Consider the following 23752-nt stretch of genomic DNA (forward strand, 5'->3'; position numbering starts at 1 on the left):
TATCCAAATTTCAAAGCAATCGGAAAAGAATTTTCGAAGATAAACGATTTTAAACGAAACAACATTTACATTTTTTAAAAATAGATGTAGCGTATTGTTTGCCCACAAATGTAATTTTCCAAGCGATTTTCAGTTTAGACTTTTTTTTAGCTATTTACACCTTTTCACTTCTTTTACTTAATATGTTTTATTTGGTCACAGGCCCAGGAATATGTAGCGGTGGATATAGATGCAGGAACCTTGAGAGGTTCTATCAGATCAACGTATACGAACAAACCCATGTACAGCTTCGAAGGTATCCCATATGCAGAGCCTCCCGTCGATAATCTCCGGTTTCAGGCAAGTATTTCGAATGATTTACGCTGCTTACCATTTCACTTCAAGCTATCTTAAGTGTGGACAGCATATTTGACAGCTAAATTTTGTGTGTTGAGTAGATAATTTGGGTACAATTATTTACATGTTCCTTTCTCTCAGTGGACTGTTCGCGATGTGATTGACCATTGTATGTTGCGTTATTAAACAGTACGAGGTGCATTCAAGTTCTAAGGCCTCCGATTTTTTTTCTCCGGACTGGAAAGAGATAGAAACATGCGCATTGTTTTAAAATGAGTCCGTGTTCATTGTCAATACGTCCCAGAGATGGCAGCACCGTACGGCAGATGGAATTTTACCGCCAGCGGCGAGAATGAGAACTGTTTTAAATACTTAAAATGGTGACGTTTTCCTTACTTGAACAGCGTGCAATCATTCGTTTTCTGAATTTGCGTGGTGTGAAACCAATTGAAATTCATCGACAGTTGAAGGAGACATGTGGTGATGGAGTTATGGATGTGTCGAAAGTGCGTTCGTGGGTGCGACAGTTTAATGAAGGCAGAACATCGTGTGACAACAAACCGAAACAACTCGGGCTCGCACAAGCCGGTCTGACGACATGATCGAGAAAGTGGAGAGAATTGCTTTGGGGGATCGCCGAATGACTGTTGAACAGATCGCCTCCAGAGTTGGCATTTCTGTGGGTTCTGTGCACACAATCCTGCGTGACGACCTGAAAATGCGAAAAGTGTCATCCAGGTGGGTGCCACAAATGCTGACGGACGACAACATGGCTGCCCGTGTGGCATGTTGCCAAGCAATGTTGACGCGCAACGACAGCATAATGGGACATTCTTTTCGTCGGTTCTGACAATGGGTGAGACGTGGATGCCATTTTTCAATCCAGAAACAAAGTGCCAGTCAGCTCAATGGAAGCACACAGATTCACCGCCACCAAAAAAATTTCGGGTAACCGCCAGTGCTGAAAAAATGATGGTGTCCATGTTCTGGGACAGCGAGGGCGTAATCCTTACCCATTGCGTTCCAAAGGGCACTACGATAACAGGTGCATCCTACGGAAATGTTTTGAAGAACAAATTCCTTCCTGCACTGCAACAAAAACGTCCGGGAAGGGCTGCGCGTGTGCTGTTGCACCAAGACAACGCACCCGCACATCGAGCTAACGTTACGCAACAGTTTCTTCGTGATAACAACTTTGAAGTGATTCCTCATGCTCCCTACTCACCTGACCTGGCTCCTAGTGACTTTTGGCTTTTTCCAACAATGAAAGACACTCTCCGTGGCCGCACATTCACCAGCCGTGCTGCTATTGCCTCAGCGATTTTCCAGTGGTCAAAACAGACTCCTAAAGAAACCTTCGCCGCTGCCATGGAATCATGGCGTCAGCGTTGTGAAAAATGTGTACGTCTGCAGGGCGATTACGTCGAGAAGTAACGCCAGTTTCATCGATTTCGGGTGAGTAGTTAATTAGAAAAAAAATCGGAGGCCTTAGAACTTGAATGCACCTCGTATTTTCACGCGTCATGTGCATTGGTCAGATTGCAGTCATGTCTGCTGCACTAATTGCGTAGTCCAGCGTAATCATAATGCCGTCAGCATTTATACTGATGTTGAGAGTGATGGTTTCATGCGGGCTCATTCGAGCTTCATAGTATGCACACTGTAGAAAAAAGGTAAGGCTTTTATATGAATCTACCCATTTAGACAGCTAAACAAACATATCAAAACTGTTATGCAAATCCCAGAGTGCCATATCAACGAAAGCTTTAGAAATGAATGTCACCTTTATGAGGCAAAGCGTAAGACGCAGGCAGATGGCATGCTTAATCTATCTAACGATTCTGAAAAGGATCAAATTCTTTTCGAGTAAACGTCTACCAGAGTTCGACGTAACATGGAGCTGCAGTGATGATATTAATAAGAGTAAATGTATGTAGAAGTTCCTCGTCCCGAAGTTCTGAATATTGATTCAATACCACGATCCACATGTTGCAACAAAAATGCCATGAATATTTCATTTTCGAAGCCTCGATAAAATTACCCAAGCATTGCCCTCCCCATCATCAACACAACGAATTTATTTTGCTAATACCAGACAAGTTAAAACCGAGATCTCGCCTTTCGCTGGAAGTGCGCTATCATGTGCTCCATAACGAGCAACTTCCAGACACATTAAAAGATTCAGTTTGTTACGGGCGCTACACATTTCTTTCCAAACTGTGCGGAGGCCGATGACGGCGGGTTCCAGCTTGCCGACCTGCAATAATGATTTACTCTTTAGAATGGGGCTGCGACCACGGAACTACTTGCTGAGAAAATAGTACAAATAAATGAAATTGAAAACAGCAGACTGTAGATTTGGAAATGCTGAATTCTCTAAAATATTTAATGAACTGCGCACCCTCAGATAAATTTCTCTTTCTAAAACAACGGAGAAGTTCGTTATCTACTTTTAGATTCTGCATTTAGCATTATGACCTACCTTTATAAGTGTTTTCTGTACCAGGTTCTGGTAGAACAAGCAATTCAGATTAGGATAATAGTTGTGTCAAGCAATCAATGCCGTGACAGTTTTCCTAGTAGTATAATTTCATTCTCTAACAATGTGTCGTTTTAGTGAATTTTTTAGAGAAAAATCAGCAGTTAAAAGTAACTGAGTCCCAAGAAATCAGTCAATAGTAAAATACATAAACAAACAATAATATCACAATTCATTTTGTGCACAGAGCTCGCGACGACCTAAATCACTGTCCTCGGTTCTCCCAGCCACTTCTCGCAAACAAGAACGACATACGGGCTTGGTTTCCTAATTGCGACAAACATAAATACATTACTGTACACACACATATGCGCACAATGCACCATCATACACATACACGCACACGCACGCACGCACACACACACACACATACACACACACATTTCCTGCAGAAATGAATTCCAGTTTCCCCTTCTGACCACGGTTTTTGAAAAGTTTGTCACGGTTATCAGGAAAATATCGGAACTGGATATCCCATCCAAATTATTAGCCATTGCAATCTTTCTGCAATAGTCTGAGATTTCTGGGATATTAGTGTGAAAATAACTACAACCAGTCTCGGCCTCATGCGGTCCATTTTCTCTTTCTACAACTACACCAGGTTCAGATGAACAATCAAGAAAAGGAATTTACCATTCACTGACAGGTCGGATTATAGTTTCATTTTCTGGAGATATTGTAAGCTGAAGTCATGTCCTGGAACAGGAAACAGACACGAGTTTTCGAAGAATAATATCACTCGTATTTAAGTACCAACTATTTACAAACGCGAACAGCTGTATTCAATTTGCTCCTTACATACTTTTCATTAAAAATTAATGCCTAAATTTCTTTCAAAATACATTTAAAGTTTCTCATTAACGAAGCAGTCACCTGCATTACTCAGCCACAGCTCTTACACCAACTGTCCAAAAAGATCCGAGACATTTTATTCCAGGTGTATTAGCGACTTCAGCGCAATAACTATGGCCACAGCTTGAAGTAACTTATGTAAGCAGTAGATGTGCATTAGACCAACCAGTTGTCACTATGAACTGTTAAATAGTGGACGTGTGGCCATAGTGTGTCGACGTTGTTGTGTAACAAATTACAGTGCAACAACAGGTCAAAAAATGGTTCAGATGCTCTGAGCACTATGGGACTTAACATCTGAGGTCATCAGTCCCCTAGACTTTGAACTAATTAAACATAACTAACCTAAGGACATCACACACATCCATGCCCGAGGCAGGATTCGAAGCTGCGACCCTAGCAGTCGTGAGGTTCCGGACTCAAGAGTCTAGAACCGCTCGGCCACCGCGGCCGGCGACGATTTAACAGACGCTTAAGCCAATGTAACGTACAAGTTAAACAACATCTCAAACAAAGAATTTCGGACAGTTTCACATGGTTGTACGAACGCTCTGTGCATCGTACTCAGCCGGGGGAAGGAGGAGTAGCGGGAGGGACTGTGCGTAACACGCCAAGCATTAAAAGCACCACCTTAACTCTTCTCTATTTTTTATTAATCCATTCTTGAAAGTTCCAGACTGACGGGGGATGAACACCATGAGGAAACTGAAGTCATTTTAAGTTGTACAGGATTTTGAATGAAAGTCCATTCGCTCTACATTTCTTCGCCCGGAGTGCTCTGGGATGGCATGACGTCTGCAGCAACACCAATGTAGACGCGACACTAAACTAAAGGAGTGAAAATATTACCTGCTTGTATTATCATTTAAATTCTCATCTTTAAATAAAGATTCTCGAATATCCAGAAAAAGAATAAGAGTGCAAAGAACATATGAGTGAACTGAAGATTGAGTTATCGTATGGACTGTCCTTCAATCAGTTCATAGTTAGTAGCCCGTTCTGATTCCAGTGAAAGTTGGTACCGCGGCAACCTGTTTTGTGTGACAGCTTCCAGTGAGCAAGACGGCGTGGAGCGGCGTTCGAGACGCTCTTCAGCCGGGCGCGCCGTGCCCGCAGTTCTACAGCAACGAGGTGATCGGCAACGAGGACTGCCTCTTCCTCAACGTCTACAGCCCAGTAGTACGTTCTCTACAACTAGGATGGATTCTAATTAGCTTAACGAATGTATCTTTCATTTAATAATAACGCGAAAATGAATATGATGATAAGACTTCGTGTTACTGCATGTTCTTGTTGTTCAACGAAGAATTAGTGCACTCTTGTACTAAACAGTGGTTGTTTTCTGCACGTTCACAGCTGGGAACGACAAACGAAACCCTGAAAAATGTAATGGTCTGGATTCATGGAGGCTGCTTCAGGGAAGGAAGAAGCGACACTGCCACACCGCACTACTTTGTTGACAATGACATTGTGTTTGTCAGTATAAACTACCGCCTAGGACTGCTAGGTAACACGTGTAAAATTCTGTCTTGTACAGCTAACTATCCTACTTTCATGAACACTCTATGTATAAGTTTCGTTTCTCATGGAAGTTTGCTTAAAATACACTCCTGGAAATGGAAATAAGAACACCGTGAATTCATTGTCCCAGGAAGGGGAAACTTTATTGACACATTCGTGGGGTCAGATACATCACATGATCACACTGACAGAACCACAGGCACATAGACACAGGCAACAGAGCATGCACAATGTCGGCACTAGTACAGTGTATATCCACCTTTCGCAGCAATGCAGGCTGCTATTCTCCCATGGAGACGATCGTAGAGATGCTGGATGTAGTCCTGTGGAACGGCTTGCCATGCCATTTCCACCTGGCGCCTCAGTTGGACCAGCGTTCGTGCTGGACGTGCAGACCGCGTGAGACGACGCTTCATCCAGTCCCAAACATGCTCAATGGGGGACAGATCCGGAGATCTTGCTGGCCAGGGTAGTTGACTTACACCTTCTAGAGCACGTTGGGTGGCACGGGATACATGCGGACGTGCATTGTCCTGTTGGAACAGCAAGTTCCTTTGCCGGTCTAGGAATGGTAGAACGATGGGTTCGATGACGGTTTGGATGTACCGTGCACTATTCAGTGTCCCCTCGACGATCACCAGTGGTTTACGGCCAGTGTATGAGATCGCTCCCCACACCATGATGCCGGGTGTTGGCCCTGTGTGCCTCGGTCGTATGCAGTCCTGATTGTGGCGCTCACCTGCACGGCGCCAAACACGCATACGACCATCATTGGCACCAAGGCAGAAGCGACTCTCATCGCTGAAGACGACACGTCTCCATTCGTCCCTCCATTCACGCCTGTCGCGACACCACTGGAGGCGGGCTGCACGATGTTGGGGCGTGAGCGGAAGACGGCCTAACGGTGTGCGGGACCGTAGCCCAGCTTCATGGAGACGGTTGCGAATGGTCCTCGCCGATACCCCAGGAGCAACAGTGTCCCTAATTTGCTGGGAAGTGGCGGTGCGGTCCCCTACGGCATTGCGTAGGATCCTACGGTCTTGGCGTGCATCTGTGCGTCGCTGCGGTCCGGTCCCAGGTCGACGGGCACGTGCACCTTCCGCCGACCACTGGCGACAACATCGATGTACTGTGGAGACCTCACGCCCCACGTGTTGAGCAATTCGGCGGTACGTCCACCCGGCCTCCTGCATGCCCACTATACGCCCTCGCTCAAAGTCCGTCAACTGCACATACGGTTCACGTCCACGCTGTCGCGGCATGCTACCAGTGTTAAAGACTGCAATGGAGCTCCGTATGCCACGGCAAACTGGCTGACACTGACGGCGGCGGTGCACAAATGCTGCGCAGCTAGTGCCATTCGACGGCCAACACCGCGGTTCCTGGTGTGTCCGCTGTGCCGTGCGTGTGATCATTGCTTGTACAGCCCTCTCGCAGTGTCCGGAGCAAGTATGGTGGGTCTGACACACCGGTGTCAATGTGTTCTTTTTTCCATTTCCAGGAGTGTACTTAAGGTCAATAACATGACAATTTCTTCAGTACATCCATGGTAGCTAAGTCCATAATTGTTGCCCAATTAAGCAGCCTTTTGATTCTACAGTTGCTTAAGAAACCGAAAATTCAGGTCGTTCGCAGTGTTATAAGCCTACGGTGATATAATGCGAAGCCGACTTTTTTTATTTAGCTTAGCTACAAGAGCATTATTTAGTTGAGGCAGTCATCAGGAATTTCTGATGTCGTTCTTCAAAAGATTAACTGCGAAATGATAATACGTTTTAGCTCATTTGGCTATCGATCACATCAGTCCGCCTCCGAGCGATCACCGAATTTGACTGCCGCACGGAAGACCAGGGTTCAATTCTTGTTAGTGACAGGGATATTTTACCTTGTTAAATGATTGCAAAGGCGTACACTCAACCTCGTGATGACAATCGAGGAGTAACTCGAGTGAAACTTTGCGGCACCAAGATCTATAATGCTGAAACCGGTTCGGAAAGCAGTGTGCTGACACTATACCATACGTAGCCCTTCCAAATGACGCCACTGTTGGCGAATGACACGGCAATCGGTTGGCATCACATGGTTTTCACGGAGAGAACGCAGAGCTTCTAAAAATTAGTGTATCGACTATGGAGACCAATAAGTGGTTGAGGAAGCTTGGTAATTGCGTTCATTTGTCCTCTTTTTTCGATAAAAATGTGCATTACTAGCTCCCTCTTATTTCTTATCAGCCATTACCATGCGATTTGAATAAATACTGTGGGTATGATATTACTTCCCACATTTCTGGCCTTACGTCTCGTCCTGCTCTTTCGGTATCTTGCTGAGACGAAGAGGAGTGTAATATTCTCCCATTTGGCTTCTGGAACACTGGGTTTCTGGTGCAGTGACTTCATCCTCTTCCCAACTCTTTCCCGTTCCAAGATTCTAAGAAGAAAGTCATGCACAAAGACACAGATTTCAAAAAATGCGCTGTACGTGGAACAATAATTTATTGCTGACGATACATTGGATAGTGACACTAGAACTTCGTAGTATTAACGTAGTTTGTAAATTCAGTCATTTAGAATACTGTAGCATGAAAGTTTTCTTAAAAACACAACAAAAGATATTTTCCCCCTTTTTATTTTTGCTATTAGTAACGGAACTTTTTATAGCGTCGCTGTTACTTTTTTGTGTGTATCTGTTCCATTCGCTCGTTTCGATTACTATAAATTCCATCGAATGGAACAAAATAATGCTATATGTCAGTAACCAAAAGAATGTAGTGGGTCGAACGAGTGATTTGTAAGCAGCCTTACACGTATTGCAACAGTAGTTGTAAAAGCTATTCTGATATTTTACGTAGTATTACTTCCTTATACGTTCATCTGATCATCACATCTTTATAATATTTGTATGCTTTTTAATCCCATATTCGGCGAACACGTTATTGCTTTTATCTTTTGCTGCCTCCCGGTAACTAACTTATCGCCTGGTAAGCAAGCCATTCCTGTGTGTGGTAATGCCAAATATCATTCGCTTAATTAGCTGTGAGTTTGTGCTAGACATTTGCTTGTCAGTTAATATTCATAGAACTGGATTTCTCTAGGTTTCCTTAGCACCGGTGACGACGTCGTACCTGGAAACATGGGCCTCAAAGACCAGACAGAGGCCCTTCGTTGGGTTCAGAGGAACATAGCGGCGTTTGGCGGCGACCCAGACAAAGTCACTATCTTCGGCGAAAGTGCTGGAGGCGCATCCATCCACTACCATATCTTATCTCCACTGAGCAAAGGTAGGCATCAACAAAACCTTCTACTCAACTTTTCATCCGATATTTATTCCGTTAACTGCAATATCGAAGTCTCACGTTCTTTTTAAACTACTGGTTGACAAAAAAGATTATTACAAAGATTATCCGACTGTCTACGTACATACTCTGAAACCCACCGCGAATTACATGTCAGAGGCTACTTAGCGTTGTACCACATGTTAGAATTTCTTGCCATTCGAACTGAGTGTGGAGCGTGGGAAGAATACCTGATTAGATAATGCCTCTGTGGGCGCTGTAATCAGTCTAATATCGCCTTCACGTACCCTGCAGGAGAGATAAGTGCATAGCCGAAGTTGAGCTCCAGATTCTTCACTTAACGCTTGTTCTTGAAATTTGTAATCTTTCGTGACATAATCTGCGTTTGTATTCAAACGCCTCGCAATTCAGGTTTGTCGCCATTTCAGTGGCGATCTCTCGCGAGTCAAACAAACGAGTGTCAAATAGTGCTGCTCTTCTCTGAATAGGTTCAACATCCCCTCTTAGCCCTATGTGGTAGGGGGGCCACATACCTGAGCAGTATTCTAGCGTGGATTGAATGAGTGATTTGTAAGTAGTCTCGTTTCTAGACTGACTACATTTCCCTACTATTCTACAAATAAGCCGAAGTCTGTCCATTTCCTGTCCCTATCAAGTATTATACTGAGGAATTTGTTTACCGATCAAAGAGTGATTCACTGTCAATACATTCGTAAGATACTGTGTTTTAGTTTTGTGAGGTGAACAGTTTTACATTTGTGAACATTTAAAGAAAGTTGTCAATTTTGCACCATTTATAAATCACAAGATCTGAGTATTTGTGCAGCTTCATTCAGACTGTACTTCACTGTACATAACTGCATCATCTGCGAAAAGTCTGAGGTTACTATTAATATTATCGGCAAAGTCATTAATATACAACATTAACATCAAGGGACCCAACAACTTCCCTGGGGCACACGCGAAGCTACATATGTCGATGGTCTACACCCAAAATAACTTTCTGTATTCTCCCTACGAAAAGATGCTCAATCCAGTCGCAAATTTCGCCAAATATCCCATACGATCGTTATTATGACAATGTTCGTAAGAGTGGTACTGAGTCAAAGGCATTTCAGAAATCGAGAAATACTGCATCTACCTGATTGCCTCGATCCACGGCTTTCAGGATGTCATGTGAGAAAAGAGCGAGTTGGGTTTCACATAATGTAGTTGGAATCTGTGCTGGTTGGCTTGGAGTACGTCATTCTGTTTGAGATACCTCATTACTGTTGTGCTGTTGTGTACAGAATATATTCGAAGATTCTACAACAAATGGATAGCAAGGATACTGGGTGGTACTTTGAGGGTGACTTCTGCTATTCTCCTTATAAACTGTGCTTTCTTCCAACTACTGGGCACCGTTTTCTTTTTTTTTCTTTTTTCTTTTTGTAAGGAATCTTACAAATAACAGATTATAGTTAACATAGAGGCTAACTCAGCCGATAATTCAGTATAAATATGATACAAAATTTTGTCGGTCACTGCGGCTAGCAGTTTTAACGATTTCAGCTGTTTCTCAACGCCACTGGCACTAACATCTATTTCATTCATCTTTTCGGCAGTCCGAGGATTAAATTGTGGCAGTATTCCTGGGTTTCCATTTGTGAAGTAACATTTGAGAACAGAGTTAAGCAACTTTGATTTTGCTTCGCTACTCTCAGTTTTACTTTGTGTTTTGTCCACGAGTGATTGGACAGTAACTTTGGTGCCACTAACACCTTTATACAGGGATTTTCCGCAAGAGCATGCAAAACTGTAATTAGGACATAGAGACTGGAGAATGTGAGATAGGGAACCTGAGGTCAGAGAAGACAGCTTAAGGAGATATGGAAGTAAACTTGGCTATCACTTTGTCTTGCACTACCGTTTTCCAGCTTGTTTACAACTAACATGGGTATACGTTTACATGTGCTATGCTGTACAGCTTTACTGTATCGTTAAATGATGATGGCATCCTCTTGGGTAAAATATTGCGGAGGTAAAATAGTAGGCCATTCGGCCGGCCGGTGTGGCCGAGCGGTTATATGCGCTTTAGTCTGGAACCACGTGACCGCTACGGTCGCAGGTTAGAATCCAGCCTCGGGCATGGATGTGTGTGATGTCCTTAGATTAGTTAGGTTTAAGTAGTTCTAAGTACTAGGGGACTGATGACCTCAGATGTTATGTCCCTTAGTGCTCAGAGCCATGATAGAGTCCCCATTCGGATCTCCGGGCTGGGACTACTCAGGAGGAGGTTGTTATCAGGAGAAAGAAAACTGGCGTACTACGGATCGGAGCGTGGACTGTCAGATCCCTTAATCGGGCAGGTAGGTTAGAAAATTTAAAAAGGGAAATGGATAGGTTAAAGTTGGATATAGTGGGAATTAATGAAGTTCAGTGACTGGAGGAACAATACTTCTGGTCAGGTGAATACAGGGTTATAAATACCAAATCAAATACGAGTAACGATGGAGTAGGTTTAATAATAAATAGGAAAATAGGAATGCGGGTAAGCTACTACAAACAGCATAGTGAACGCATTATTGTGGCCAAGATAGATACGAAGCCCACACCTACCACAGTAGTAAAAGTTTACATGCCAACTAGATCCGCAGATGACGAAGAGATTGATGAAATGTATGATGACAGAAAAGAAATTATTCAGATAATGAAGGGAGACGAAAATTTAATAGTCATGACTGGAACTCGATAGTAGGAAAAGGAAGAGAAGGAAACGTAGTAGGTGAATATGGAATGGGGGTATGGAAAAAAAGAGGAAGCCGCCTGGTAAAATTTTGCACAGAGCAGAATTAACAAAAGCAAAACGAGGATAATGGTATGTAGTCGAATTAAATCGGGTGATGCTGCGGGAACTAGATTAGGAAATGAAACGCTTAAGTAGTAAATGTGTTTTGCTATTTGGGGAACAAAATAACTGAAGATGATCGAAGTAGAGAGGATATAAAACGTAGACTGGCAATGGCAAGGAAAGCGTTTTTGAAAAAGAGAAATTTATTAACATCGAGTTCTTGCTTATTTACCCTTTGCGGGAAATATATCATCCAAAATTTCAAGAATTTAAAAAAAATGATATTAAAAGTGTTTTTACGCCGGTGGCCAAGACTAGAGCCCTTCTTGGCTCAGTCAAAGATAATTTGGGCTTGAGGAAGCCCGGGGTTTATGAAATTCCGTGTCACTGTGGAAAGAAGTATATTGGTCAAACTATCAGAACTATTCAGGACCGGTGTGTGGGAACATCATCGGCACACTTGGTTGTTCCAGCCTAAGAAGTAAGCAGTGGCGGAACACTGCCCTAACGAAGGACACAGGATGATGTATGACAAGACACAATTGATCTATCCTGCTTCTCGCTATTGGGAATGTGTTCTTAAAGAATCCACTGAAATTAGATTATCAAGTAATGTTATTAACAGGGATAAAGGTTTTCCTCTAAGTAAGATATGGAATCCGATTTTGTCCGACATTAAACAACAACGGTCTTCTTTTCGATCATTGGATTCTTCCAACTAGTGCTGTTGCGATTTACGAGTATCGTTTCTGCCGTCTTCTCCCACCGGCGCGCTGCGTGACTACTTGTCGCCAGGAGGCGCTGCCCATCATCTCGAGTACGCGCGGTGCTCTGTTCATGGTGATAAAGGTTTCCGTCGTTGTGGCTGGAATTCAGTTCCGGCGAAGCAGTGCACGAGCATTAACTCACCTGAAGATGGCGGACAGCTGGTCCACCGAAATATTGTGTCTGGACGACGACATGATCCGGCTGCAAATCCGTGAAGAATATTAGCAGTTATTACGCCGGGAAAGTCTACGAAATCACAAGGATTGCGTTGCATGCATCATACAAGTTTGGAACTAATGTTCGCGCCACTAACACGCAAACGAATCATTCGTATTTGTGGAGAGATAACTTGGCACGCAGAAGAATAATTTCTCTTTGCGGAGAGGCTATGTTTTTAACATGAGCGTTAAACAATGGACGTTATAATATCGTTTAAAGAAAAGAAATGTTTATTTCATTAGAACGTAGTAATCGTAGAGACAGTCATTATCATGTAGCGTTTGTTTCGAAACAGGTCTGTACAAAAATGCAGTAGCAATGAGCGGAACGGCGTTAAGCCCATGGGCCTTCTCTAGGAACGCAACAGACAGAACAGTACGCTTCGCGGAGTATCTAGGACACCCTGTCAAGAACTCATCTGATCTTGTAGAATTCTTCAAAACAATTAATTCGAGCACTCTGGTGGTGAACATCAATAACGCCCTTTCGGAAGAGGTAAGTGTCCTTCACGTGTTGTACTAGTAATAGCAATAGTAATTTTTATTTACTTGTAGGTCTCTTTTAGAAAATTTTGGGTATGTCTTGGTATTACAATTTCAGAACAACAGAAATAAAGTAATTCACATATATAGATTTTTACAAGTTTACAGCACTGACAAAGATGGGACATGTAGTCGGTCGTAGCCTTATAGTAGTGACCATTGCAGTAATTGTCTGAAGTAATTTAGGGAAACCATGAGAAACTTGAAATAGTATGGCTAGATGAAGATTGGACTGTTAAACACTGATGGCAGGACTCAGACGGCGTAATATGCTAGTGATTCCCGTTTACAAGTACCTTTGTGTGGTCACATCACTTTAATACAGTAGATAGTCACCATTCGGTCCCAGAAATTTTGCATTTGTTACACACTCTATTAAGCTGCCATTCATATTTAATTTAACGGTCATTTATCCTCTTCAAACTGAAATTAACTGCATTAGTTTTCTTCATGCACAATGTAACTCTACTGCTGATGGACCAATTCTAAGCTTCCTTAAGGATTTCCCTGGCTTTTCTGCAAGGTGTTCTCTTGTTTTGCCAGTGACTATGATATTGCTGTCATCAGAAAAGAGAAATTTTCCCGTGACTGGCACTAGTGACAATGTCATTAACGTATATCAGTAACAGTACTGAACCTACAATTCTATGCTGAGGAAAAACTACATTAACGTGTTTTGTTTGTGATAAATGTTTCATTAAGACTTTAGACTTATTTGAGGGATGTGTCGTCTCTAATCTTCTTAGTTGATCTGATAGGCATGATCAGAACTATTCATTAGCTCGCCCTCTTACTCCTAATGCTCATTAGGTGACGCCCAAAGTCGTAATTGGAGAAATGTCTTCTAATGGGTAAGGCACGAAATTCATTTTCCGGTAAGCAGGGTTCAGACTCCTTTCTAGTTACCTTGATTTTGTGGTTTCCCTATGTCACGGTATACCAACGGCGTTGCGACTTCCACATAATGCTTGTGGTCGACTTCGTTTCCGATCTTTCTGGGACTGTGCTTGTGCTCATCTCTACAGAGAGCTCAACCTACGTGAAGCTAATCCCCAAACATGTTTTCTTACCTTCGTTGCGAAATAATGCACGTAAGAATTTCAAAAAGTAACTTACACATGTCGCCCCACACTACCACCATGGTGCAACAATAGATGGATGTTTTCAAAAGCGAGTACATCTTCTTGGTTTCCTACTGATACATTTCTGCTGCGGTATGGATGGCAAGTACATGAGCATGTGCAACTGAAATGGAGTGGCAACGGGAAACGTACTGCAAAGCTGATGTACACGGGACAGGACCATTTTTGTGGGCAAAACGTCTAAATTGCATAGAGATTCAGCATGACAGTCTGGCGGTATAATAACCAAACACAACGTCACGGCCGGCCATAACGGAATCGTGCCAACAAACTGACGAAGACCGCACGGACGTGGCTGATAATGAACAGGAAGGAAGGCCATCCACATCCACTACAGAAGAGAATGTGTAGGCAACGGGTGAAGTGCATCTGAAGGCAAAGAGTTTCCAACAATGGGGACGTTCACATAGCGGTTCTCGAATGGGTCCGTGACCGAGGAGCGGGTTTGTATCCTCCAGGATTTGAACGACTGGTAACAAGTTGCGACCGTTGTTTACAGAGATTTGGTGACTAAGTTCAAAAATAATCCCTATCTGTGTCTCTTTGAAGTGTAGTGCGGCATTCAGTAAAGGTTACTTGGCCTGCCACAGTAATGTGCATTATAATAATGAGTGCTTTTGACAAGAGATTTCAAACTGATTCCGTCTATCTAGATCTCCAGACGACTTTTCACACTGTATCATGCAAGCGGCTTGCAGTAAAATTGCGTGCTTATGGAATATCGTCTCAGTTATATGACTGGATTCGTGATTTCTTGTCAGAGAGATCACAGTTCGTAGCAATTGACGCAAAGTCATCGAGTCAAACAGAAGTGATTTCTGGCGTTCCACAAAATAGTATAACAGACCCTCTGATGTTCCTTATCTTTATAAACTATGTAGCAGACAATCTGGGCAGCCGCCTTAGGTTGTTTGCAGATGATTCTGTCGTTTATCAACTAATAAAGTCATCAGAAGATCAAAGCAAATTGCAAAAAGATTTAGAAAATATATCTGAATGGTGCGAAAAGTGGCAGTTGACCCTAAATAACGAAAAATGTGAGGTCATCCACATGAGTGCTAAAAGGAACTCGTTACACTTCAGTTACACGATAAATCAGTCTAATCTAAAAGCCGTAAATTCAACTAAATACCTAGGTATTACAATTATGAACAACTTGAATATGAAGGAACACATAGAAAATGTTATGGGGAAGACTAACCAAAGACTGCGTTTTATTGGGAGTACACTTGGAAAATGTAACAGCTCTACTAAGGAGACTGCCTACACTACGCTTGTCCGTCCTCTTTTAGAATACTGTCGCGCGGTGTGGGACCCTTCCCAGATAGGCCTTACGGAGAACATCGAAAACGTTCAAAGAACGGCAGCACGTTTTGTATTATCGCGAAATATGGGAGAGAGTGTCACAGAAATGATACAGGACTTGGGCTGGACATCATTAAAAGAAAGGCGTTTTCCCTTGCGACGGAATCTTCTCACGAAATTCCAATCACAAACTTTCTCCTCTGAATGCGAAAATATTTTGTTGACACCGATCTACATAGGGAGAAACGATCAGCACGATAAAATAAAGGAAATCAGAGCTCTACGGAAGGATATAGGTGTTCGTTCTTTCCGCGCGCTATACGAGATTGGAATAATAGAGAATTGTGAAGGCAATTAAATGTGATTTGAAGAGTATCCATGTAGATGTAGATCACACGCCTCAGTTGAATCAAAAAAACATGTCCAGCGTTAGAAACCTTTTGCTTAACTAATCCAATACCTCATAGAGAAAAGCGAATATAGCATTTTCAGTTGTTAAGCGACTTCTAAATCTGTACATTTGATAGCATATCGTGTGATATAAAATGATGAAGTATCCTTACATACACAGCTTTTTCAAAAAATTCAACAAACACTGATGGCATAGAAATAGGTCTAAAATTGTCTACATTATCCCTTTCTCCCTTATTATAAACCGGCTTTACTACTGAGTATTTCAATCGTTTAGGAAACTGACCATTCCTAAAGGCAAAATTACAAATACGGCTAAATAATGGGCGAACATGTGCAGCATAGTACTTTAATATTCTGCTAGGCACTCCGTCATGTCCATGAGAGCCTCTCTCGCCCTTGTCTGTGTCACAGAGGAGTATTTCAAACATCAATCTCGGAAAAGCATTTGCCAAGCGTGTAATACGATACCCTGTAGATATTAAATTTTTAATTTAATTCACCAGCAACGCTCAGAAAATGATTGTTAAATACTGTACATATATCTGATTTATCAGTAACTGAAATATTTTTACTACGTACTGACTTTATATCGTCGACCTTGTGCTGCTGATCAGACACTTCCTTCACAACTTACCATATGGTTTTGTTTTAATTTTATCTTGTGAATTAGCTGTTCTATTTGCGTACCACATACTATCTGCCTTCCTAATAACATTTTTAAGTACCTTACAGTACCTTTTGTGCCGGCCGAAGTGGCCGTGCGGTTAAAGGCGCTGCAGTCTGGAACCGCAAGACCGCTACGGTCGCAGGTTCGAATCCTGCCTCGGGTATGGATGTTTGTGATGTCCTTAGGTTAGTTAGGTTTAACTAGTTCTAAGTTCTAGGGGACTAATGACCTCAGCAGTTGAGTCCCATAGTGCTCAGAGCCAGTACTTTTTGTAATGGGCTACTGTAACTTGATTGTGACCACTTGTAACATTTTGATATAATACCCGCTTTGTTCTACATGATATCCTTATCCCACTAGTCAGCCACCCAGGTTGTCTTTTACTGCTAGTACCCCGTTAATAGCGGTCAAATGGAAAGCAACTCTGAAAGAGAATGAATAATGTGTTAAAGAAAGCATTATATTTGTCATCTATGTTATCGGCATTATAAACATCCTGCCACTCTTGTTCCTTAACGAGGTTTAAAAAACTCTCTATCGCTGTTGGATTAAATTTACTACACAGTTTGTAATTATATGTGACATCTGCTTGAGTACAAAAGCCTTTTAGTGTTAAAATTTGTGAATCATGGTTTGAAAGGCCATTCATCCTTTTACTAACAGAATGCCCATCTACTAATGAAGAATGAATAAAAATATTGTCTATGGATGTGCTACTGTTCCTCTGCACCCTACTTGGAAAAAAACTCAGTCTGGATCAGATCATATGAATTTACGAGATCTATCAACACCCTTTTTCTTGCATCATCATATACAAAATTAATACTTAATCACCAAATATAACTAATTTCTGGTACTTCCTATAAAGTGAATCAAGTACCCTCCCTAGCTTGAGCAGAAATGCTCTGAAGTCAGAGTTAGGGGACCTATAAACAACAACAATTAGAAGTTTAGTTTCACTAAATTCAACTGCCCCTGCTCAACATTCAAACATCTCTTCAGTGCAGTGCCGTGATACGTCTATGCACTCAAATCGAATACTGCTTTTTACGTACATTACCACCCCCCACCCCCCAAGGAACTCCTTGAAAAACAGCCAGCTAATCTGTATCCTGATAATGAAAGCCTCTGAACTGTCAAATCATTTAAGTGGTGCTCCGATATACCAATACTTTCAGAGTCGACATCTAGAAGCAGTTCAGTAACTTTATCTCTAATACCTCTTACATTTTGATGAAATATGCTAGTAAATTCATCACAAGGTCACAACAAATTGTAAAAGTTTTAGAACAGATATCCGTGTGGTGCGGAAATTGGCAATTGACCCTAAATAATGAAAAATGTGAGGTCATCCACATGAGTGCTAAGAGGAATCCGTTGAACTTCCGTTACATGACGAATCAGTCAAATCTGAAGGCCATAAATCCAGCTAAATACCTAGGGATTACAATTACGAAGAAATTAAATTGGAAAGAACACATGGAAAATGTTGTGGGGAAGGCAAACCAAAGAGAGTACTACTCCACGCTTGTCCGTCCTCTTTGAGTACCACTGCGCGGTGTGGGATCGTTACCAGATACGATTAACGGAGTACATCGAGAAAGCTGAAGGAAGAGCAGCATGTTTTGTATTATATCGAAATAGAGGAGACAGTGTCACGAACATGATACAGAATTTGAGGTGGACATGATTAAAGCAAAGACGTTTTTCATTGCAGCGGAATCTTGTCATTAAATTACCATCACCAACTTTATCCTCCTAAACGAAAATATTTTATTGACGCCTTGGGACAAAGCATCATCATAATAAAACAAGGGAAATCAGCGCTTGCATGGAAGATACAGTTGATAGTTTTTTTCCGCGCGTTGTTCAAGATTGAGGTAATTGAGGACTGAGAACTGTGAAGGTGGTTCGGTGAACCCTCTTCCAGGCACTTCAGAGGAATCTGCAGGGTACCCATGTAGATGCAGATGCAGGTGTAATTTTTTGATGTCCTCGCGTGTTTTTTGATGATGCAACGATTGATGGTTCCCTCACTTTACTGTTAACATATAACGAGTTAGACGTACGTAAGCGACTGTTTCCCACATACAGGACTACCTAACCAAGCACATACTAATGGTTCGCGTTTCTCGCTTTGCAGATGTACTGTGCGGCGGCACGCAGTGGACATCCGTCCACCTGAAGGTGCAGTTTCGATGCGCAGGCTGTGGTCGTCACTAGCTGCCTGGCAGTGTCCGTCCACCTGTCGAATGTCACTCATTAAATGTAGTCGAATGTTAACCTTTTATCAATGGCGGGTCTGTAATCGGGTGGCGGCAGAGACAGCAAAGCTTTGCTCGACTTCGCTTCGCTGTCTGCTGCCGAGCGACTACAGATGCGCCTTTGATGAACGTTACCATTCGGAAACAATAAAGGAGTGCCATTCGACAGGCGCAAGGATACTGCCACGTGGTATCTGTCACCAGAGTCGCTGCACTGCAGCTGCGCTTTTATACTGTATTAATCGCTTGGATCGAGAGGCATGGTTTTAGCAATTTCCTTTCCAATATGAATGCTCGTATTTTTTCCACAAAGGTGGATGTCTTGGCAGCATTTATATAGTGAACATTAGACACAGAAATGATCTTTATATTGGAAGCATATCTTTATCTTCCGTTCAAAAAGTGTTCAGCACTGTACAACACGAACCGAACAACTGAGAGATGTGACAAAGCATTGGTTTTTAATAGCAAGACGAAAGCTGTTCTCCTGGCACACTCCTTTCATTTCCTGTAACCATAATTTCGGTCCAGTTAACTGCAAATGGAAAGTGTAACTCATGGAAACGAATGAAAGAAAGTAAATAATTTTACTTATTTAATGCTGCTTGACTGTGTTGCAATAAATTTAAGTCGCTGAAGTACAGCATAAAGCAGGAAAGTTCTTCATATAAAGGGGATACAGCTTTATTTATCCCAATGTTATTGCGGTTTTCCGCGCTTTTTCCAAATCTTTCCAGAAGAATGCCAATATAAATGCCACTATTAGGCTATGAGCACATCTACCCCATTACGTGGTCACTATTAAGACATGTAAAGTGAAGTAACTTGTAATATTCCATATTTATTATTACTAATGTTGATAGAATTCTTACTATTATAATTATTGTCATTACTCTTGCTACTGCCATTACAATTATTATTGTAGTTGGTGCTGTATTTTTGTGGTGGTGTTCTTTTCGTTCTGGAACTTCTTGCTCCCAATCGACGTTTTACCGCGTTCTTTTGTTTTCTTTCAGTGAGTAGTGTGTGTCCCATACTGTCTTCTGTGACATTGTGTCACTAAAACAGATGTACAGTTGTAGTACAATCAGATAAATACACTCTGTTTCCTAGCAGCTACAATTTCTCGAAAATTTTCCGGATGCCATTAAAACCTTTACTAAATCTGTAGCGTCGATGTTATAACTAATACCAGATCCTGCGCAAAAGCTAAACAGTGGTAAGCGGATGCTACAGCTCTATTCCCTGTTTGCAACATAAACATGACAGTGTCGTAGGTTGTGTGGATGCTCTGAAAAATGGCCGCTGACGATAGCTAGCTAAAATTCACAGCACAATTTCTCTCTCTCTCTCTCTCTCTCTCTCTCTCTTTCTCTCTCTCTTTGGTAACGCTATTATCAACAAACATAGAGAAAAGAATTACTTAGATCTTTAAAATTCCTGTATTATTTTCAGTTATTACCACTGACGCCTGCTGTGTAAGAGCACGTGCACGTTCGACACCTTGCGGATTTATTTGTTGTTTTGCTTCGAATGCTGTTAAACGTAAGATACACTGAAGCGCCAAAGAAACTGGTATAGGCATGAGCATTCAAATACAGTGATATATAAACAGGCATAACAGGGCGCTGCGGTCGGCAACGCCTGTATAAGACAAGTGTCTGGAGCAGTTGTTAGATCGTTTACTCCTGCTACCATGTCACTTAAGTGGGTTTGAACATGGTGTTATAGTCGGAGAACGAGCGATAGGATACAGCATCTCCGAGGTAGTGATGAATTGGGGATTTTCCCTTACGACTTTTATGAGAACTTCAGGAATTCGGCAAAACATCAAATCTTCGACATCGCTGCGGCCGGAAAAAGATCCTGCAAGAAAGGGACCAACGACGACTTAAGAGAATCGTCCAACATGACAGAAGTGCAATCATTTCACAAATTCCTGCAGACTTCAATGCTGGACCATCAACAAGTGTCAGCCTGCGAACCATTCAACGAAACATCGATATGGGTTTTTGGAGGTGGAGGTTCACTCATGTACCCTTGATGCCTGCCCGACACAAAGCTTTACACATCGCCTGGGCCCGTCAACACCGACATTGGACTGTTGACGACTGGAAACATGTTGCCTGGTCGGACGAGTTTCGTTTCAAATTGTGTAGAGCAAATGAACTTGTACAGGTATGGAGACAACTTCATGAATCCATGGACCTGCATGTCAAGCCCCTGATGCGTCTAGATACGACTCTGACATGTGACGCGTACGTAAGCGACCTGTCTGATTATCTGCATCCATGGGTGTCCATTGTGCATTCCGACGGACTTGGGCAATTCCGGCAGGACAATGCGATACCCCACACGTCCAGAATTGCTACAGAGTGGCTCCAGAAACACTCTTCTGCATTTAAACCCTTCCGCTGGCCACCAAACATCCCAGATATTAGCATTATTGAGCATATCTGAGATACCTTGCAACTTGTTGTTCAGAGGAGATCTCCACCCGCTCGTACCCTTGGGGATTTATGGACAGCCCTGGAGGATTCATGGTGTCAATTCCCTCTAGCGCTACTTCAGACATTAGTCGAGTCCATGCCACGTCGTGTTGCATACTTCTGCGCGCTCGCGGGGGCCCTACACGATATTAGGCAGGTGTACCAGTTTCCTTGGCTGTTCAATGTAGATGCTGCGGTCTGAAATATACGGTACTCGAATCTGCCGCGCCACTGCCCCTGTAGGCTCCGTGAGACTTGGCAAGAGGGTCGTGAGCACACCTTCAGTTGTGCACGTTTGAAGGAGGCTTTGTGCATGGGCGACTCACATGATGTAACTGCCTCATGGGCCAATTAATACGGTTTTGGTAAACAACATCCGCGGATCACACTGTACACATCTAGCCCTTGCCGCTTAACCAGAAGCTTACGTCAGTGCCACCACGTGGTAGCACTATGCGGCAAATTTTTATCCCCGTTCACTTGGCATAAACCCTGCAATCCTGCTAGACGATAGCACGCTTCTCAGATATGCTAATTCATTCACTGTATAGTACCATTAGCTCGGAGGTCAGTACGCGTTAAAGCTGTACTGACAATAAACCTATTTTGTGGGTTTCTGAGTGAGTTATAGTACATTAGATTATGAATTTTATCACACAGTAATCCATTTGAGGCGCTGAGAATCGTAAGGGCCTAAAGCACATCAGCGTCAATTATGACATTGTAGCATTTATTCATGCTTCTGAAATCTCTTGATCTTATGGCGGGTCAGGTTTATCAGTGCTGTGTTCCCACACTGTGTACTGAAATTCACGAAAAACTGTATCACTGGTTTTTCTGATATTCACTTAAATGTTGGATCGAAGGCGGTGTGCTTTTGATCCTTATGGATCTCAGCGCCTCGTTTGTATTCTAGTCAAGTGACCATGTTGGTATACATTGCTACTTGAGTAGTTTGTGTTTGGAATTTGTTGTTAACTGTGAGGAATCGGCTTTCGTGTGCAGAACTATGTTGAATCTATTTTAAATGATAACAGAAAAGTAAAGCTGTGAGTACAGGTCTTGAGTGGTGCTTGGGTAGCTCAGTCGGCAGACCAATTGACCGCGAGGGGATAAGGTCCCGAGTTCGAGTCTCGATCCAGCACACAGCTTAATCCATCAGGAATTTTCATATTAGTGCACACTCCGCTGCAGAGTGAAAATCTCATTCTGGGAATAGAAAAGTAAATTACCAGGAAAAGTTAGCTACAAAGGAACTAGGGTCACAGAGAATAGATCCTTTGAGAGAGTGACGAAACCAAATAAGCGTGACTTCAAGCGAACATTTGACAAGGAAGTGTACTGTTATCACATGTTGTTCTGTGGGTTTAATCCAAGAATATCTGATTTTCAATCCTGGAAGCAAATTCGTGAACTAATAAATCTTTTATGAATCATGTAATGTGTCTGAAAAAATGGGAAAGCATGAAAATTCTCATTTATACAAAAATGCGAAACAGAGACTTGCAAAATCTTACACATTATTTCGTTATCGCCCTAAACTGTACTTAATTATGTACAAAACTACAAAAATCCACAGGAACAAATTTTTGTTTTGTCAGATAAGTTACACGTCTTGTTATTGTTATTATTATTATTATTATTATTATTATTAGTATTATTGTTATTATAGGAAGTGCCTGTGGTTGCATAAACTTGTTGATAAGGTTAACTGTTATACAGCAGATGATATTCATTTCACGTTCTCGAATGTATCTGAACGTAAAAATTTGTTAACACCTTGAATGTATACTCACGAGTGGCGATTGGTTATTTCAGCAAGTGCCACATGGATCAAGACTCCAGCCCCTCTAGTACAGACTGCAAGACTGTCACATGCAAAGAAATCACACACCGACGGTGACAACTGCATTTCTTCTATTTTGTGTAGAATCCGAAATAACAGTTACCCCTCGGTACGAACAATTTGCGTATAACGTGTGGTTCTGTAATACAACCTCTGCATAGCCTTTTCATATATCACAATTGCAAGTAGTAAACTACATATTGCACGAAGTTAACACGGTGTATTGCTCTCTACTTCATATCGTCATCGTGTTATCTCAGCTTAGTCGACTTACGCCGTTCGACGTTAAATGTGTAGTATGAGGTGACTGGATGCTTAAATATTATATTGGAAGCAACTAGGATGCTACGATAAGGCGGGCAAGAGACGCTAAAACGCTACAAAAAATGACAAAACCTGGAACAGAAAGTCAATTGCTTCGAGCTCGAAATACAAGCTGTTTCAAAAAGATTCATCCTATTTCACGAGACTGTTTCACCTACATTTATTAAGACAGAAACTCGAGTTGAACTTAAACTTACGCTTAAGTCTACAAGTTTTAATTAAATTTTTTTTTTCGTGGCGTATTTTTCACGTGCAACAGTAGGCAGGCTTTGAGTACTTCTTGAAATTACGTTTAATATCAAAGTTATCATTCAGTGTTATCAGATATTCGATGAGACCTCAATCAGACGCCCAACACACTTCTAAATGACAGTCGTTTTCTAGCCGTACTGTCCAGCATGT

At 42.2% G+C, this 23752-nt stretch overlaps 1 protein-coding gene across 2 annotated transcripts in view; it reads left to right on the forward strand.

Annotated features, from left to right (window-relative positions):
* Nucleotides 1–23752, forward strand: part of LOC126162245 (esterase FE4-like) — a 218748-nt gene that overhangs the window by 145125 nt on the left and 49871 nt on the right. For both annotated transcript variants that reach the window (XM_049918621.1, XM_049918622.1), the window contains 5 exons: nucleotides 202–339; nucleotides 4775–4906; nucleotides 5084–5234; nucleotides 8340–8525; nucleotides 12653–12852. In XM_049918621.1, coding sequence (XP_049774578.1) covers nucleotides 202–339; nucleotides 4775–4906; nucleotides 5084–5234; nucleotides 8340–8525; nucleotides 12653–12852 — 807 coding nt within the window. The remainder of the gene's footprint in view (nucleotides 1–201; nucleotides 340–4774; nucleotides 4907–5083; nucleotides 5235–8339; nucleotides 8526–12652; nucleotides 12853–23752) is intronic.

This window comes from Schistocerca cancellata, chromosome 2 (genome assembly GCF_023864275.1).
Source record: "Schistocerca cancellata isolate TAMUIC-IGC-003103 chromosome 2, iqSchCanc2.1, whole genome shotgun sequence".
NCBI lineage: Eukaryota > Metazoa > Arthropoda > Insecta > Orthoptera > Acrididae > Schistocerca > Schistocerca cancellata.